Raw genomic sequence first — 19,594 nt, forward strand, 5'->3', positions numbered from 1 at the left:
ACAAAATAACAATGAACATGCACTGCAATGCACAAATTTGAATTACTGAAATAAATTTTTTTTTAATCTGACCTCAAGGGCTTTGCAAGACGCAGGAGGTCTGGCTAGTTCCATGCCAAACATGCCCATTTTGAAGGCCAGGTAGTGACACTCTGTGTCCTCCGACAGCACACTGCAGAGGAACGAGGCCTTCGCCAGTGTAGAGCTGGCCAGGAGACTGATGCTGTTCAACGCCTTTTTCTTCTTTGCTGTTCACATAATTAAAAAGGTATGCCCTATAATTCAATGAACAGGGGAAATGTTCACATAATTAAAAGCCTCAAGGTATGACTATAATTCACTAAACAGGGCAAATGTTCACATAATTAAAATGTATGACTAATTCACCAATCAGGACAAAATGCTCCCCAAATGCACAGATGCACACACCGTCCTAACTAAATGGTGATACACTCTAAAAACTACCGGTATATGAAAATAATGCATGGTCAATGACATAAAATATTTTTCAACTGAAATAATTTTTTTTTCCAAGACATATTTTACCTGACCATTCAGCACACCTTCATCCAACTGGATGCAGTGTCTCCATGCCAACAATCAACAAAATGTTATACATTTTCCAGGCCTTTTCTAGAGCAAACAGAAAATGTTCCATGCCACACAAAGCCAAAACCAACAAAAAAATTGTCTGCTACAATGTTGATGAAAGAGACTAGTAGGTATCCCAGTATGGATGTTAAATTTGATTTTCATCACTTTATGTTTTTTCAATTTTCTTTTTACATTAAGCTCTTTGATGAATGGTACTAGCCAAAGGTTTAATCAAAATTCTAAGACTTTTCCAGACCCTGAAGGTCAAAACATACTTTACCAAGACTTTTCCAGTCCCAGAAATGGTTCTCTCATTTTTTTCCAAGACTTTTCCAGACTTCCATGCCTCTGTACAGACCCTGCATATGATGGAGTAACTATGACAGTCACACAAAAGGTGCAAACACACACACACTTTCACCCATACAGTTTGTAAATGATGCTATTCAGTTTGATCATGTGCCTTTATTCTGATCAGCTGTGTTGTCAAATACTGAGTTTGTTCTGAGAGGTGGAGTTCTGAATGAAGTTTTTAGACACTGACATACAGCCGAAAAGAAAAAGAAACGTGGAAAGGCCTTATAAAGACATGCATTCAGTAAGGTGATAGAGTGCATAAGGTGCATCCCATGAATTTAAAGAAAAAAGTTACTTAGAATACATAATGGGCACGCATATCCGATAATTTGAAAATCCTTGAAAGTGAAAGTCCACCACATTACTGGAGCAGATCGACCCTAGATATTGTTTACTGAGTGGTGATGTCAATTTTGGAAACTGGATCAGAATTCAAGTTGTTTTCATTTGCTTCAAGACTCTCTTCTCTTACTCTCTTTGTCTGCTCTGTTATTGTTTTGTTTTTTCCATCATCAGGCGTCAGCTTGTTCAGTTTCAACCATTCAGAAGCATTCAATCAAACCTGCACTGTCGTCATTCCCAAGTGCATTTAATTGTTAGATCAGAAGGACAGAATCAAGTCTACTGGCTCTGCTTCGTCCTTACAGCATTCTTGCTTCACATTTTCAAAACTAATGGCAGGCAATTAGTTCACTTTCAAAATGACTATTTTCACACCATAAATGTATCCGCAACTCCGATGCTGCTCTCTTTTTTTTTCGTCCTAAAGGTGAATCAAGACCACGCCCACTTTACATTTTGGTGTCATACGTGATTTGGTTTCAATTTGGTACAATGGTAAACTTGGTAAGCTAAATATCAACAATGTTGAATGAAAAAGCGGTAAGACTGAAGCCTGTACATGTTGCTATTTAGTTTGATCAAGTGCTTTCATTTTGATCAGCTGTATTGTCAAATATTGGATTTTGTTTTGAGAGGTGGAGGTCTGAACTATGTTTTTTGACACTGATAGGGTGCATACAGCCGATAAGATGCATGAGTCAGATCTGAGTAAAAAAGTTGCGCCTTACAGGCTGGAAATTACATTACTTGTTTAAATGAAAAGGTCAGAAATATATTGAGGTGCAGTTCTAGAAATGAAATGAATGCCGGAACGAGAGATCTTGTACTCTATTCTCTGTTCAACAGGAAATCCAGTGTAAATCTTACAACAACAACAACAAAAAGAGGTGTGAAATGTCGAGACTTATGTGCCTAAAAATCTAGTTGAATTGCAAAATTTAGAATAGTTTGATGAGAAGTTTGAGGAGTTTCAGTCGACAGCCAGCAAGACAGACATTGAACAGTCTAGTCTGGACAAAATACATGCACAAACTAATGTCTTGTTTGCTTTTAGTATGAGTTATAAGTGAATGGGGCTGATGCGTCGGAGTTCAAGCCATGCAGTCAGGCATGTTTTTGTTATTGACTGATGCACCGAAAAATTCTGACTGAAGTAAAAGCCAGGATCACACACACAACCAGAGCATGAGATGGCTGTGTTTTCAAGCTGCATGGCATTTTCAAGAAGACAGGGAGCAGAGAAGAGTCTCCAGAGAGGACAACTGCAACGCTTCTGTCTTATCATCAGTTTCAGTTGTCTGACATCCATAATTTAACTTCTGAGACACTGTCTAGAACTTGAAGCGACTGAAAAAGATGGCTGCTGTTTGAAGGTGAGTTGGAATAGTTAAGCTAGTTAAGCTATCATCTGCATATTTTAATGAGAGACAGAGTGAATCAATGAGATGTGTCTGAGGGGTTGAAGTATGAAAAATACTGACCCTAAAACACATCCTTTAGAAACATAAAAATACAACTTTAGGTGTTTTAGAATGTTTGATTCCATCTATGACAGTTTTTCCCTTCTGAAAGATAGAGCAAAACAAGTTTCAATTCCAAAAAAAAACTTCTGGAAGTGAATAAACAAATTTTCTGGGATTGATTGCATCAAAGGCAGCTGAAAGGTCCACAACAAGGGAAGTATGCAGCCTGTGTCTTGAACAAGAGAAAAAAGGCAAAAATAATTTGAAACACAGAGCAGAACACTGAGCAGTATCAAAAATCCTGTCCACTTTGCTTTCTAATCCTGTCTGCTTCACTTTCTCCACCATTCGTGGGTTGCTGAGAAAATGCCAACATCACAGCATACCCCCCAACACCCTCCTCCACATGCATACACAAAGACAGGGGTTATTACATAGACAGACATTATTACATAGACTTACTTTCTGGAGACTGACGAGACAATGGTCCTGTGTACTGACACTTGGGGGTGGAGGCCCCGGTGGCAGTGTTGGTGAAGAGGTCAGGGGGGTGAAGCAGCATCTCCTCAGCCAGCTGCTGGGCCAGGTGACAGGCCTCCTTGGTGTGGCCGTGGGCATGCAGCGCCTCTGCCCTGGCAAACAGGATCTGCAACATAAAGCAAAACTTCACAACTGAGAGTTAAACATCTGTCTTCAAGTTGAACTTCCAACATAAAGCAAAGCTTCACAGTTAAGAGTCAACCATCCTTCTTCAAGCTGAACAGCTACAATTAACATTCTGTTGTGTTTTGGGTTTTTTTTTGTTTTTTTTTCCCCAACTTTGACTTGGAAGAAAGCTGTAATTGTAAAAGGAGTAACTGCATGTGGAGCTGCTTCAAAACTACCAATAGTTGCCTGTTGTCATTCAAGTTATGTGCAAGACCAAAGCCAGTCTGGAATACAGCTTAATGCTGTATCACTATCCAGTATCTGGCCCACAAGTAACACTATAACAGCAAGGGGGGAAAAAAGTAAACTGGTTTTTGAAACAGATGCTGTGAATACCTAGGATTTAGTTACATATTTAAGCAGATTTTCTTTTTATTTTGTAATAAAAAACAACAACAAAGCACCGTGAATTGATCTGTCAACCCATATCTACACTTAGAAGTAGTGTTTTTAGCACTGATAAAGAATACTTCGCTGTATTAAATCACTGAACAGTAAGTTGAATTCTTTTTCCAAATGGAATAAAGAAATTGACAGCATCAGTTTCCTTTCAATTTGTTCATTATCAGAAAATAACTTAATAAGTTTTTGTAAGTTAAACATTGTGTGCTGGGATGAAAATGTTCCTCCAAAATCCTCTCAAAGTGAGCAATATTTCACTGTCTTACTAATGCGTAAGGTCATGCATGTTAACATCAAATCTACCAATAATTTAACCTGTTAGTTTTTACTGACTTTACAACATTCAAACATAGAAATTTCACAACCAAAACTCTAAACGCTTGTCAAAAACACCACATAGAAACTGACATGGTGGTGGAGTAGGAGCTGATGAAGACATTTTTCAATATTTTGTTTTACTTTTATTTACTTATTTCTATTGTAAGACACACATTCAAACATTTCAGTAAATATATTCCTTTTATTCCTATCTTTAATAAACAGATGATAGGCCAAAAGCAAAAGGTCTACCACACATATACATGAGTGTAAAACAAAACATTCTTGTATCTTGTCTTTTTAAAAAAATTTTTTTATTCATCTTGTCAAGAGATCCAATGAAATTTTGAAATTTATTTTCACTAGACTATTCAGACTCATGTCCTATTACATGACAGGATTCTGCTGCTCCTGACACATGTATGCATCAATGTATTGTATTTTCTTTACTTGTATACTATTACTAATACTAATGATTACTAAGCAGACACAGTACAATTTTAAGTAAAATTGATACAAATGGCTACTATTACTGTTAGTTTATGTGTAGGGTAAAACTATAAATGCACTGCTGTTCTAAAATTTGTGAAAAATATAAGTTTCTATAACAATAAAATGATTGAGGAAGCATATATATACTGCTTCAAGCGCCCTTCCCAGATGTGCATTTTCATTATAATTGGAGTTCAACTTCAAGGAAATAACTTTATATATATATATATATATATATATATATATATATATATATATATATATATATTGCACCAAATTTGGTGTCTTGAAACTGACAAAGAATTTCCACAGAAAGTCAATTTGTTAAAGTTTAAATAATTATCAACCATGTTGACTCGCTTCTGTCATATTATCTAACCAAAAAATCACACACAAACTTCCATCCACAAGAACGAAGAATCTTAAAATCATACGTCGAATCATGTGAAGCATTAACTAGTCAAATTAATCATTCAACACCTGACTGACTGAGATTATTTTTACTTCTACTTTTTTCTTTTGTAGTCAAGTAGATGCGATAATTCAGAAAAAAAAAAAAACAAAACAGTGCTCATGACACAGTCTGGACTGGGATGGGCAATAAAAACAATAAACAACAACAACAACAACAAGAAAAAGAGAAATAATCTTGGAATTTTCCCCTTAGTCATGCACTGAAGAGATCATCTAACAGAAGGAATGCAATCCATCATCAAATATTCTGGAGAATATGGTTTCAACAACTTGAGTTGTTTCCCATTAAACTATCTGATGAAGCCAGTTTTCAATGTCTGAAAAAAGCTCAATGCTATACATATTCAGTAGGCATATACACAGGCCAAACCATACAAAATAGTGGATGCACATAATGCTAATAAATACATCAAGTGGCTGTTGAAAAATAGATATCTCAAACTTAATCAACAATTAAAACACACACACACACACACACACAAAAGGACAGGAAAACATGGTCCATTTCAGAAAAAATAACATCAGTCTTCAACTTCCTGTTTCTTGTGACAGAGAAAAGGCTGCCTGACCAAGTAAAAGCACCTGTGTCTCATATATCTCTAGATATTCCTTTTCAGCTTATGCCTTGTGAACTTGGCATTGGAGAACCTTTGCTAAGACCACGCAGCAATATCTGGTGAATGTATAACTTTTAGATAATCCACTCAAGAGGGGAAGATACAGCATGAGAAATAGAAAGTAATAAAGGGGGTGTCCACTGTCATTAAATAAACTCTGACATGAATTAACAAAACTATACAAATGGGAGATACTGCTTATCAAGCTGCTGTGTGAATATATGTCGATGTGTATCTGTGAGTGTGATTGCTTGCTGTTGTTTGTGTGGTCTCTTGACAACACAACATTAACAGCTCTGTGTAGACATGGAGATGTGCAACAACAACAACAACAACAAAAATGATAGTAAGGAAGGGGAAGATGGGTGGGAACGATGGGAGAAAAAGCAATACTGTGGAAAAAATACAAGGATCAATACATGAAGAGACTTAGTAAAAAGAACCAACACTGAATACACTTCTTGAAAATGCAACTTTACTTACCTCCTGCACATTCTCCATTTTCTTCAGGCCAGAGAAGAGGTTGGGCTCATCGGACTTCTCCTTTTTGCGCTTGTCCATGTCCCCCACTTTGGCCTTGGTGTCGTAGAAGTACATCTGATACTCGTCACTGGACTGCTGGGACTCAGAGGAGGGGTCCACATTATTCACAGCACCAGCAGCACCACCACCACCACTGGCTGCTGCACCTTTGGGCTGACTAGAATCTTTGGCACTGAGATCATTGGAGGGTGTGGGTTTGGTGGGTGTGGTATCCTCTGTGGAACTAGTGGGCGTGGGTTTGACCTTGTCCTTGCTGCCTTTACCTGATGCTGCACCAGATGGCACCTGTGCCATGCACACAGCCCCCTCCTCCTGGACCTCCTCAAACACCTCCACTTCCTGTGGGTCATGAGATCTGAGCAAAGAATTTCTGTGTCGTGCCTCCACTGCCTCCGCTGGAGACATCTCCGGTTCATCCAACGAGTTGCTGCGGGAATGGAACCCTTTCGTGTTGTCTAAACTAGAGTCTGAGTCCCTAAAATGCCGGTTCTCTGGCTCACAAAAACCTTCCGAGCCAGAGCTGGCAGCTCCGTCGTTAAGGCAAGAATCTCGTCGAGTGACAACTCCTCGCACTTCCATCCTGCCTGCCCGAGACCGAAGTTCCTGAGATCGTTGGGAATGAGCAAGGTTTCTGGAATTGTCTGTGCTGATGATGTCTTCAGAACAGATGGTGACCGGCTGAACACGGGAGGGCTTCTTCACGTCCCCACCGTCATGAAACTTGGAGCTGAAGCGGTAATTCCAGCGCTGGCCATCCTTGCTGGAGTATGTCACCCCTGGGATGGGATAGTCCTCCCATGTCAGCTGACACGCTTCCATGGCCGGCTTGAAACCTGAGAAGTTCTCCATGTCCGCCTTCTTGATGGTGTTGGAAGCGTTCCCTGAGCTTGAGTTTCTTGCCTTCCGCACCTGTAAGCACAGACCACGACTGCTGACTGTACAATTTACTACTGACACTGAACACAGAGACAAGAGCTGTATTTTTGTGACCTGGGTTCACATACACATCAATGCAGCACATTTTGTATTATGGTTTTCACACACTGAAGGATCTATTGAAGAACCTTCATAGGTGTATCATTCGTCATTTCTCTGACAACAAAAATTTTTCTTTATTCTACATGCAATAGCCAATATCAAAAACAAAGTTCCACAGTTTGTCATAATTCTTTTCATATAAGTAACGGGGAAATTAGAAACCAAGTTCCACATTTTAACTGAAAATTTAAAATGTACTCTTCTTTTCTCTTAGTCTCTCTTTTCTTTTAACATTTCATCTCTTTTTGTACATTACAACAAGAAAGCAGTCTGACCTTTTCCACAGTGCTGACATGCCACTCTCTGAACTTGGTGCACAGATCATGCCGTTGTGAGGGGGACAGACGAGGGTTTAAGGCTGCCAGTCGCCACAAGGCCACGATTTCCTCACACAGGCTGGCTGCAGCGTGCTGGGTAGCACTGGCAGAGCTGTTGTTGCTGCGACTTAGATGCATACTGTTGTTGTTGGTGGTCGAGGCTTTTGTCACAAACCACCAGATCAGGATCTGTGAATTAATCAACATGCAATCAGTTTTTGTGTACAGAAAGCTGGTTTACACACACACACACACACACACACACACACACACACACACACACACACACACACACAAAAGAGCCTGTCACAGGTGCGTATTGTTCATAAATCAAGGTGTGGATCTAAATGAAAAACAGGTAGTTGACATCAATGCAATGGAAAAACACAACTACAACTAAAATAATAAAGACGTTGTTGGATGTTGATGATGGAGACTGAGATAATGCAAATGGCAGATCTTGCATTGATTGCACTGCAGATGAAATAAGACTATGATCCTGAATGAATAAAATCCGATTTGCCTTAGTATGGTCAGGGAATGCTGGACTTAGCTCAGTATCTAAAGAGTGTGGGTAAAATTAAGGAATCTTCTTTTTTTAACAAATAAGGAAAAGTTTCACTAATGTGTCATGTTACATGATAAAAGGAAATTTTCTTCTCTGAACCCTGTTCTGTTACTGTCTCCACTGAAGAAACACTGCCTGCTTCTATCAGTACCACCACAGAAAACAAAAACCTGAGGTAGCTTAAAAATAAACATTCATTTTTTTATGAGTTTCTGCAATGATCTGGAGGAACATTTTAGCTTCTGTGGTCATGGTCATACATGTATTGTTTGCTATGGAAACAAATGACAGCCACATAAAAAAACAACAACAAAAGCCTGGAAAGGAATTAAACATGGACTTGGAAAAGGGATTCATCACTTCATGAGCAGTACCACAGAAGTGTTTGTAATCCTCATGAAGTTGGATGTGCTTTGGTAAGTTACAAATAACCCCTGTAGTCCGTCCAAAATAAGTTAACAATTCGCACGTCTAAAATTTTTTTTTTTTTAATTGTAAAAATAGTTTTTCAAAAAGCATCTAACTCCTCCTCACCTGTTCGCACTGCATGACCTCATCCGTGAGGATCTCCAGCAGAGGGATGGAGTTGCTGTCTGTGCGACGGAACATCTCACGCACTATGGACAGGAGGTTCCACATGCCTTCTGGCTCCCGCCCACGCAGAGGACGCAACAGACTCTGCCACTCCGCTGCTGCTGGGGGAGCACTTGCTGACAGGTAGTTGACATCACTGCACAGGTAAATAAAAAAAATAAAAAAAGTGATTGATGAACGTTAATGGTGTGAAGACTGAGACAGTAGAAAGGGTAGAAGGGGGTGGACACAGGATGCTGTCAGAGGATGCAAAAGACAACAAAATGTGCATACTCAAAGACACAAACATACTCAAACATCTACAAACACACATCACAGACACAACCACACACATCACAGACACAACCACACAGGTAACGCGTCCGCCTAGGAAGCGAGAGAATCTGAGCGCACTGGTTCGAATCACGGCTCAGCCGCTGATATTTTCTCCCCCTCCACTAGACCTTGAGTGGTGGTCTGGACGCTAGTCATTCGGATGAGACGATAAACCGAGGTCCCGTGTGCAGCACGCACTTAGCGCACGTAAAAGAACCCACGGCAACAAAAGTGTTGTTCCTGGCAAAATTCTGTAGAAAAATCCACGTCAATAGGAAAAACAAATAAAACTGCACGCAGGAAAAATTAAAAAAAAAAAAGAAAAGAAAAAAGTGGGTGGCGCTGTAGTATAGCGACGCGCTCTCCCTGGGGAAAGCAGCCCGAATTTCACACAGATAAATGTGTTGTGATAAAAAGAAATACAAATACAAAAATACATGCATATAAAATGAACATATAAGCAGGAGAGATAGAGAGGAGTGGGGGAGAGAGGAGGGCAGGTAGATATGCACACTGAATTCAAATAGATGTTGTACTTGCTTTCTGATTTAAATGCAAAAGTTATATGCAAGGGCAGACAGAGTACATAAAACATGACATGACGATGAATCACTCTGTATAATTTTCTCTCAATGTACACAAATCATGCTATGTTTTTTTTAATATTATCGTTTTTCTCCTGTTTGGTTTCTGCAAAACATAGGTTTCCTTGCAATACATATCTAAGATAAATTGAAACTTATCTTTACTGAAGCCCAGATATGGAAAAGTTAACATAATGATGATGGCACCAAAACAGAAAGTTACTATAATGACTCAAGCTCCTATTCACAAATCATCGCATAATTGGTTTTTTACCCTCCATCACTTTAATGCTTAAGCAGAATGTACATCTGCTTATTTAAGTTTTTCAGTCTGGCTGTTTTGTCTGCTACAGAAAAACAAGAAGAAAAAAGTACCTAAACACTATGGGTGATGGGACACAGAACTTGACTAGAGTTTTCTTGATGTTTTCATGCAGCGTGGCTTCATCCAGACACCAAGAGGTCTGCTCATTGGCGGAGGGCCCTGCAGTTGGATCTGTGGACACAAACAAAACATAAAAAAACATGCCACAATAGGAAAACATGCACAAGCACTCAGCGCAGAAGCAGACAGTACAGTGAAGCTGCCTGAAGTGTGGGGAAAAAAAACATAAACCTGGGTAACTGAACCAAAAGACTAGAAAAGTTAAAACTGTAAAATATCACCAACTCTACAGCAAGTGATACGTTCCAGTTTCATGCAATATAACTTGTAGACACTCTACAGTAACAAGATATTCATTAGCTTTTTAATTCTTGGGTATTTTAAATGAAAGTAAGAGTGAGGTACGTGGCTGAGTGTGTGTTTATTTTTTGTGTGTGTGTGTGTGACTTTGAGGGTGTGGGGAAGGATGGGGAGAGTGAATGCCTCTCCCAACTTTCATCTGTGGAATCAGTGGAAAAGATACTATATCTTACATATATTCATTATTCTAGCCTGAATGAGCCTATATTCTTATGTTTAAATAAAAAAAAAAAATCAAATCTATTCACTTTGTAACTTCAGGTCTTCTGAGACACATCTTCAATTGCCTGCTTGAGATGTTTAAAACATAATAATTCTATGTACCTTTCTTTTTATTTCAGATGATAAAAAAAAAAAAAAAAATCCCTGAAACTAAGGCTGGTTCTCCCCCCCTCCACCCCCCCCCTCCCCCCCGCCCCTACCCATCTCTCTCTCTCTCTCTCTCTCTCTTTCTTTCTTTTTCATATAAATGAAATGGAAAAGATATGAGAGTAGTGTTTCCATGAAGGTATGTAATGCTCCAACATGAATCCCTGTCCCTACCCGGAGCTCCTCCCACAGTGTTCATGGCTGTCTCTTTGCAGGACAGCAGTTCATCCAGCAATCGCTGAGCTGTGGGCAGAATCTGAAAACACACCACAATCCTTTGTCACAATATCTATTGTGTCATGATTATTGATACTTGGTTATTTATAAGTTATGCAGTGCCTACCTTCAGTCAAAAGACCAAGCCCTTAGCAGTTTGCAAACACAAAGTCATTTCCACAACAACTACCTACACACACACACACATACATGGGTTTTACAACAAAATTTTGCTAGGGACAACCATCCTGCTGCCGTGGGTTCTGTTATGTGTGCTAAGTGCATGCTGCAAACTAGACCTTGGCTAATTGTTTTATCCAAATTACTAATGTCCAAACCACCACTCAAGGTCCAGTGGAGGGCTCAGGGAAAAATTTTCTGGCAAGTGTAGGATTCAATCCTGCACCCTCAGATTCTCTTGCTTCCTATGTGAATGCATTACCACTAGGCCACTACACCAATCAGCTGGTGCTCTTCTCCAGCACAACAGGATGGGACAAGAAATGACACTGCTACCCTCATCGCATTGACCCCATCTGTCTCTGGGTGGCTGCATAAGGCAATTCAAAACAAAATGAAGTGAAACTAAACTTGAAATAAAGCCCATTGTTTTCTTATTCTAATGTTCAACTTCAAAAACACAGTTAAAAGCCACAGTAAGTCTAGAAATGTTCACTTATAAGCACGAAGAAGGAATGCTGGCAACAAATCTTTACTTAAAAGAAAAAAAAACAGATGAAACCATAACGAACGCCATAGATCAAAACCAGTAAAGTCACTTAAAATTTCTATGGAGCAAAACTCAACATTTCTGCTGCTGCTCTTCGTGACCATAGTGATATATATATATTCAATGACAACATTGAAAAAAAACAACAGCAAAAGAGTTCCTATAATCCATACCTGCTGAGGCAGCTCACTGATGAGGTACTGGGCAAACTTCTGCAGCTGATCTCTCTTCAGCTGGGACAAGGACTCCGACACAGGGGCGCGCAAAGTCACCGACAGGCCCTGTCAGCCATGCACAATGAATCGCATTACATTGGGTCATTGTGAATTACTGAACGGCTGGAAGTGAGCTGGGCCAAAAACTTACAATCTTGAACAAGAGTATCGGTTTGAATGTGGGACATGTAACATGTCAGAGGGTCGGAAGGGAGTCAGGCCACAAATTAGAACCCTGACTGAGAGTCTAGTGGCCTGGAAGGGAGTTAGGCCAAAAATTACAATCCTGACTGACAGTCTGGTGGGCTGGAAGGAAGTTAGGCCAAAAATCAGAACCCTGACTGACAGTCAAAAATGTTGGAAGGGAGTCAGACTGAACATAACGATTCTAATTTATGGTACAGGTCCAAATGTAGGACATTCTGTATACATGTATGTGGGATACTGTAAGGTGTTACAATATTGGGAGTGAGTGAGGCTGAAAATAACAATATCAACTAGCAATACAGGTCTCCATGCGGAACCTTATTATATGTTCAGAGGGTTGAAAGAAGTTAGGCTAAAAATTACAATCTCGACTAATAGTATAGTTCTGTATATGAAACAATGTAACATGCTGGTCGGCTGGAAGGGAGAAGCATTTGTCTGAGTCTCTCTATTAATGTTTCTGTGCATGTGTGCTTACATGCATACACATGAGTGTGTTCCCCAGCATCACAACAAAATCAGTAAGTTACTTTACACAAAATGAAATTTAAAAAAAGCGACAACAAAAATGTTACAGTATACATCTTTTCCCCCACTGAACTGAACAACCACACACAGAGGAACACAGGCAACAGAGAATCAATTTTTGACATAAAAAAAAAGCCACAAGGATGCACAGTTTGCACCAATGGGTCAGGGTACAGTACATGAAATCGAAACTCAAGTTTCAGAGGTCACCTGGTGGATACGGAACAGGCAGAGGGCCACAATGTGGCAGCACCAGGAGGCGTTGCAGTTGCAGCTACAGGAGCAGGAGGAGATGCGGCGCCGGTCAAACACCACGGCCACATTGTAGCTGCCTTTGCCCTGACCCCCCTGGTTGAAGTTCTGCGGGGCATTCACTGTGGCACTCAGATGGAACCCTGGGCACAGCAGTGTCAAGGAATTTCAAAAACAGTGCCCCAAGTAATTAGAATCGGGGATGTCAGTACTACTGATAGTATCCCTGCCATTTCCAGGGCGCTTTGGCTATTCCTTTGTCCTGTTTCTTAAGATGCTGATGATTTCTTAAACATCTATTTTGCAGGAACTGTCAATCAAAACAAAAACAAAAAAAAGTGTGAATTTGAAAACCATTTTGTCTTATTAACATACACGTTTAATACATTATCAGATGTGAATTTATAAGCTACCAATAGTTTGTCACAGGAATGGAATCCAAACCTTTCCAGTTAGTTTGTACTTTACTTAGTTAAAGATGATCAGTGTCAATATCAGTAGCTCAAGGAGGCATCAATGCGTTTGGAAAAATCCATATACGCTACACCACATCTGCCAAGCAGATGCCTGACCAGCAGCGTAACCCAACGTGCTTAGTCAGGCCTTGAGGTAAAGATGAATGATTTCAAACCATGATCCAAACAAAAACATTTGAATTCAACATCCACAAGACCTGACACTGATCTTTAACCTTCTCCTTCCTTCATTTTTTTCACATCATGTTTTAAAAGTTAAAGAAAAGTTCACAAAAGTTTGTTATTTTTTTTCAAAGTTACCTTTTTTTTCCAGAGAAAGTACAGAAGTTAAATTACTCGAAAGCTACATAAAGGGGAACTGCAGCAAGATCTTAACCACTTCTTTCAAATATTGGACAGATGTAAACAACAAGATCAAAGCACTGAACATTTTATCAATACATGTATGCTCAAACTTTTCTACAAAATTTAACAGTCTGTCTGTCAAACTTCAGTTTCCATGTGCTTTACCTATCTGCAGGGCATCTTTAACTGCCCGGGCTTTGTACAAATGTTCTCCCTTGGTGAACTCATCAGCACTGCCATTGGCCAGACACGAGTAGAGTCTGCAACAGAAAAAGATACTGACTGTATGGAAAAGAAAAGACATTGATGGATTTCACTGTGACTATGGATTAATTTTCTTTGTGGAATAATGGACGTTGCAAAAAGTCATGCTGAAATCACAAAGCTACAAAACAAAAACTATTTATTAGCACATAATGAGATACTGAGCAGCATGGCACTGAATAATGTAAGAATGGAACATCCTTGGCAGCTGTTTGGTGTAGGTGTGCATGCAGTGCATGTGTTTGCTTGCACATTTATTTCTGTATGTGTATGCATGTGTGTGCATGAGCAATCTGTAAATGAGAAATCTGTTCTTTTGCTTTTTCGTTCATGGGCAGCGATTCCCACGTTCACTTGCACACACACACACACACACACACGCACACACACACACATAAATATATATTATACATATATATATATATCGAAAGAGACACAGAGAGAGAGAAAGAGAGAGAGAGAGAGAGAGAGAGAGAGGGAATAATATTGTGTTAAAGCTTCCAATTCTATTAATCTATATCATCTGTTGCAAAGTCTGCCCTTACTTCCACATACTGTTGTTATTGTTTTATCTTGCACAGTATTACTGACAGTCTACAAAAATAACTTAAATTCAAATACAAATAAATAACAATGCACAATGGAAACATTTTTTCCCCTCAGGGGTAGGAAAAAACACTGAAAAAAAAATGCCTCAAACAATAAAAATATCATTGGTTATAACTTATTATCAATAGCTTTGTGTTTCATTTAAATTGTAATGGAGAAACTATCAAAGACAGCCACAAAGCTGGCTCTTAAAAGCCATTTTATGGAACAAAACACTAAGTTAAACCAGAACAACAGCTTTCTGGATTAGCTGTCTAACCCAATTCCTCTTGTGACTTGTTTGCATTAAATTAAAAGGAACACTCAACAGCAGATGCAGCTGTTACAAAACAACAAGAACTTGAGCAATTTTAAACTTTCACAAGTTCAATGTTCCTCACCAATATTTTTAAAGAATATCCTTTTTCTTCATCAGTTATTTTTTATTCTATTTTGCATTTATTTCATTATTTGTTTTAATAAAAATTCTTACAATTTATAACTATTTAGGCTTCATACCTTGATGCACAAAATTCACAATTTGGTTGCCATGAAATATAACATCAGCCATATTTGAATGGGAATAATTTCAGGAAGTAATGTACTGAAAGCTGTCATTTAATCAGAGCACACATTATCACTAAAGTAATGTTGCAATAACCTCTGTGTGCGATGTATGAAGAACAGAAAATGTATGAATAAATCAATTACCTATCTTAAAATCCCAAAGATTTTTATCCAAGAATCAGGAAGGTAGTAACATAAAACATACTGTCTGTGAGACTAATCTGTGTTCTCTCTAAATTTGCTTGGCTGTTAGGAACAGCCCATACTCCACTTACTTTTGTGTTGTTTATTTATTTTTTTTTTTTTCAATAGCCAAAAATGATAACTATTGATTAGTGGTGAGATCAAGTCCAAGTTAAAACTAACTGCTGAAGATCCAGCAATGTGCTCTGCCCAGTCACACAGGTTTGTCGGCATCCCAAACCTGTCCAGCTGCTGTGCTAACCTGCTCTGGGCAGTTGGGCAGTCCTCAATGTCAAATAACCCACTTGTAAGTTATATCACAGCTGCTAGCATTTCAGCATTACCCAAGCTGTTTCTCGACAATTCACATACATACTGTCCGCCTCTTCCCAGAACCTGAATATCCCTCCTTTCCATTTTTTCCTTCTCTGAATGTTTTCCGTCAACATGAAAAGTTGTGTGAACACACTAATCTGTACTGATGCAGTGTCAAACTCTTGTCACCTGTAGCTGACCTGCTGTAGAGAGTGGGATCTCAGATTTTAGTAAATACACAAGCAGGATAAGACAAAGAGGGATCTATGAATGTTTGCTAAACAACACATGCAAAATCTGCTGATCTAAATGTGAACAAAATTCCATCTTAGACAGGCCCAGGACAGGAGCCAAAGTTAGGATTGTTAAACAAACAACAATGTAGATTCTGCTGGTAAAAAAAAAAAAAAAAAGAAAAAAAAGGGTGTTTATTCTGACAATGGAATCAGAAAATAACTTTTTGTGAATTCTTACTCTTAAATTGTTTTGAACTCAGTTGGAGCATCACATTTCTCAGTTCTCCATTATTTGTTTTACCCACCTCACATTATTTTTCTTCTACATTTATCCAAATCAGTATAAACTAGTTTTTTCAACTTTGTTCTCTTTACTTACAACCCAGCCAACACCTGAAGCCCATATCAGGGCTGAAAACATTAATACAGACTACCAGTATGTGGTTGCATGAAAAGTATTTCCCAAAGGAATAAGGTATTTTTTCTTCTTCTTCTTTTGTATTATCTTTTTTTCTTTTTTTTTTAACAGTAAAATTCCCATCCACAAAATGAAAACAAACACGACTCTGTATGTGTGTGCACATGCGGCATGCGTGCATGCGTGCTTGTGTGTGTGTGTCTGCGTACGTGTGTGTGTGTGCGCGCACGCACACAAACTTTTGCATATAAAAGGTTAATGTAGGCAAACTGTTGGTATTTACAGTAGAAGCACTATGTGCTGTGAATATATATATACACATCAGAGCATAAATTTGAACGTGCATTATATTCATTCATTAGTATTACATTTGAAAAAACAACAACTGGAACTACTAGTGAAAGAATGCTGAACTTCTAAATTAGAAGTCCAGCATAAAACATTTTGAACAGGCACATGATTATGTGGATACACTTCCATTCTCTTAGTCTGACGCCATCCACACAACGTCATCATCATGCAGTGTGGGTCAGTGCACTGACACCCCAGAGAACCCCACAAAATGTGCCAGTACTACCGCCAAGGCTCCAGCATCCCATTCATTAACTGGCGTTCAGTTCACCTACCTGATGTCTTCCTCATTCTCGGGAAAGCTCCAGAAGGCAATGCGCAGTTGAAGCTGTTCAGGAACAGGCTGTGTGAAGCGCTCCACTTCCTCGAAGGGGATGTGACAGGCTACTGCCTGGGCCGAAAGCTCCACCAAAGGAAGCACTCGCCGATCTGGACCTGCCCATGATATTTGTTTGGTTTTTTTTTTCTTCTTCTTTTTGAAGAATAACAACAAAGAAATATTTGCTTGGAACATGTTGACCAGTATTGATTATAATATAATACAGAAGCAAGGAAGTCCTCTAGTACCTAGTGGTAGCTTATACTGTTGACAGATTATTCAACAAATAGTTACACTGCCATTTGAATAAAAAGAACTTTCAGTTTCACATGTATATCAGAATAATATCATGTTAAGAATAAGTGAAAAAAAACAACTACAACAACCTACTTTAGTTAGCATAAATTACACACACACACACACACACACACACACACACACACACACATGCTTAGTGTGGGAGTAATTGTGTGATAGTGTGTGTAACTAAGTGTGGGTAGGTGAGGTTGGGGCTTGGAGTTGGAGTGCTGATGTTAGTGACTGCACACCCATACAAATGCAAGACTTTGATTTTAGAATAAATCTCATAATTTCTTTTCTTGCTGGGATGCAAGTTTGTGCAATGAAGAGGGTCAAGTAGAAAGGGGGAGGGGGTGGAGGCAGTGGGGAAGGGGAACATGTTTCTGAGGAAAGGGTTCAGAGTGAAGAAGGGAGGAGGGGGCATGGAAAAGATTGTGGATTTGAGATATGGGAGGAGGAGAATAACTACTCTGTGTGTGTGTGTGTGTGTGTGTGTGTGTGTGTGTGTGTGTGTGTGTGTGTGTGTGTGTGTGTGTGTGTGTGTGATTATAATGAAATCTACATGTAAACTTTCTAAACTTGCTCTTCGATTTCTCAGTTTTATCTATTTGTATTTTATTGTACTTCTTGCACATGCTGAACAGTAAATCTCTGTACTTGTGTTAATCGACAATAAACCAGTGAGTAAGTCCAGAGTAGTGAGTATGCACAAGCACATGTAATGTATGTATACAGGTAAGTACAAACAAGCACACACAAACACACAATCTCATGCACACTAACACAATCATACCACCTACCCCCACACACACGGTCACATCCACCCACACCCACACACTCAAACACACAGGCTTACATGCTCACAATCAGTGTTAATGAGATCAAGGTCATCCACTGCTAAGCAACAAAGTTGAAGAACTTGAAGCAAGTAAATTTTAGTAATACTTGCTACATAGTTTAGATAATTTTGGCTTCAAAGTTCTTGCTTTTCAGTTTAGCTGGGAGAGGGCAAGATAAAATATTTTAGAGAGAGTAGTGTTGGTGATAGGCAAAACCTGATACAGATAGTGAGATACCGAGATAGAGAAAGAGACAGAATTTCAGAACGGAACGAAGATAGACCTTGCCTACACACACATGCCCATACGTGTGTTATAAGCCCTGAAGAAAACATGTATTGCAAGCATGTGCTGAAGTGTGTGTGTGTGTGTGTGTGTGCGCGCGTGTGTCTCTGTCTTGTCTATCAATCATCAATGTGTGTGTGAACATGTGTGTGTAATGTTTGAGAGCTTGCATACATGTACACATACACAAAGTGACAAGCTACCATGCACGCACGCATGTATGTGAGCATACACGTATACACGACACACTACTGTGTAATTTCAGCTTGAATAAGAGGACTGCTGGACCATTTGATAACAACACTAAACCAGATTTAAAGAGAAAACAAAGTACTGTCTGAACCTCTTCTAATTCTCACCATTCCCCTTCCTCCTGTCCCCCAGAAAACAAAAAACAAAACAAACAAAAAAAGAGGAAGAGTGCTCTTCTTTTTCTTTGCATCACACAGTGGTGAATACTTTGTTTACTCTCTTTCTCTCTCTCTGAAAGTCTGTGTTTGGTGGTAAATGTGAATGTGTGTGCACTGCTTTGTGCAAATTTTAGATTATTTTGACACATTTCTTTTATAAAGATGCAGTGTGTGTGTGTGTGTGTGTGTGTGTGTGTGTGTGTGGTGTGTGTGTGTGTGTGTGTGTGGTGTGTGTGTGTGTGCACGCGCATGTGTGTGATTCAAGAGTGGGGAGGGGGTTGTATGAAAGCAAGAGAGCAATCCTAATCTGCATATATTCATAATATATCTACATCTGCATGCAGATCTCAAACAGGTCTATGTTCTGTAATTTTTGAATATAATGCCAGTTTTGTAAACTTATTGATGCTTTTTGTCTGTGTGCTGGTTCTCTCTCTCTCTCTCTCTCTCTCTCTCTCTATATATATATGTTAACTCATTTGTACCTGAATGTGCATGTTTTATTCAGTGAATACTTTAGTGTTGTTCACTTCTTGTTTTTTTTGGTGGGGAGAATGGTGTGGAGAAGCAAGTGTGGGTATGTCTTCATGCTTTTATTTTGTGTTTTTACATGCTTGCAAGGAAATTTTCCCTTGTTCATGACGGCATATTTAAGTCTGAAGAAATATGACACAAAAAACACAGTGTTCTTCCAACAATCCAAACAAAGC

General features: G+C 39.1%; 1 protein-coding gene across 1 annotated transcript in view; it reads right to left on the bottom strand.

The window, feature by feature from the left end:
* LOC143288805 (zinc finger SWIM domain-containing protein 8-like) overlaps positions 1-19,594 on the bottom strand; it is a 41,900-nt gene that overhangs the window by 17,459 nt on the left and 4,847 nt on the right. Inside the window, exons 2-12 of the mRNA XM_076597443.1 lie at positions 17,007-17,166; positions 13,975-14,069; positions 12,947-13,131; positions 11,960-12,067; positions 11,015-11,096; positions 10,102-10,222; positions 8,768-8,963; positions 7,624-7,854; positions 6,251-7,219; positions 3,258-3,402; positions 73-248 (exon numbers count right to left, since the gene is read on the bottom strand). Of these exons, the coding sequence (XP_076453558.1) occupies positions 73-248; positions 3,258-3,402; positions 6,251-7,219; positions 7,624-7,854; positions 8,768-8,963; positions 10,102-10,222; positions 11,015-11,096; positions 11,960-12,067; positions 12,947-13,131; positions 13,975-14,069; positions 17,007-17,166 (2,468 nt within the window). The remainder of the gene's footprint in view (positions 1-72; positions 249-3,257; positions 3,403-6,250; positions 7,220-7,623; positions 7,855-8,767; positions 8,964-10,101; positions 10,223-11,014; positions 11,097-11,959; positions 12,068-12,946; positions 13,132-13,974; positions 14,070-17,006; positions 17,167-19,594) is intronic.

This window comes from Babylonia areolata, chromosome 1 (assembly GCF_041734735.1).
Source record: "Babylonia areolata isolate BAREFJ2019XMU chromosome 1, ASM4173473v1, whole genome shotgun sequence".
Lineage (NCBI taxonomy): Eukaryota > Metazoa > Mollusca > Gastropoda > Neogastropoda > Buccinidae > Babylonia > Babylonia areolata.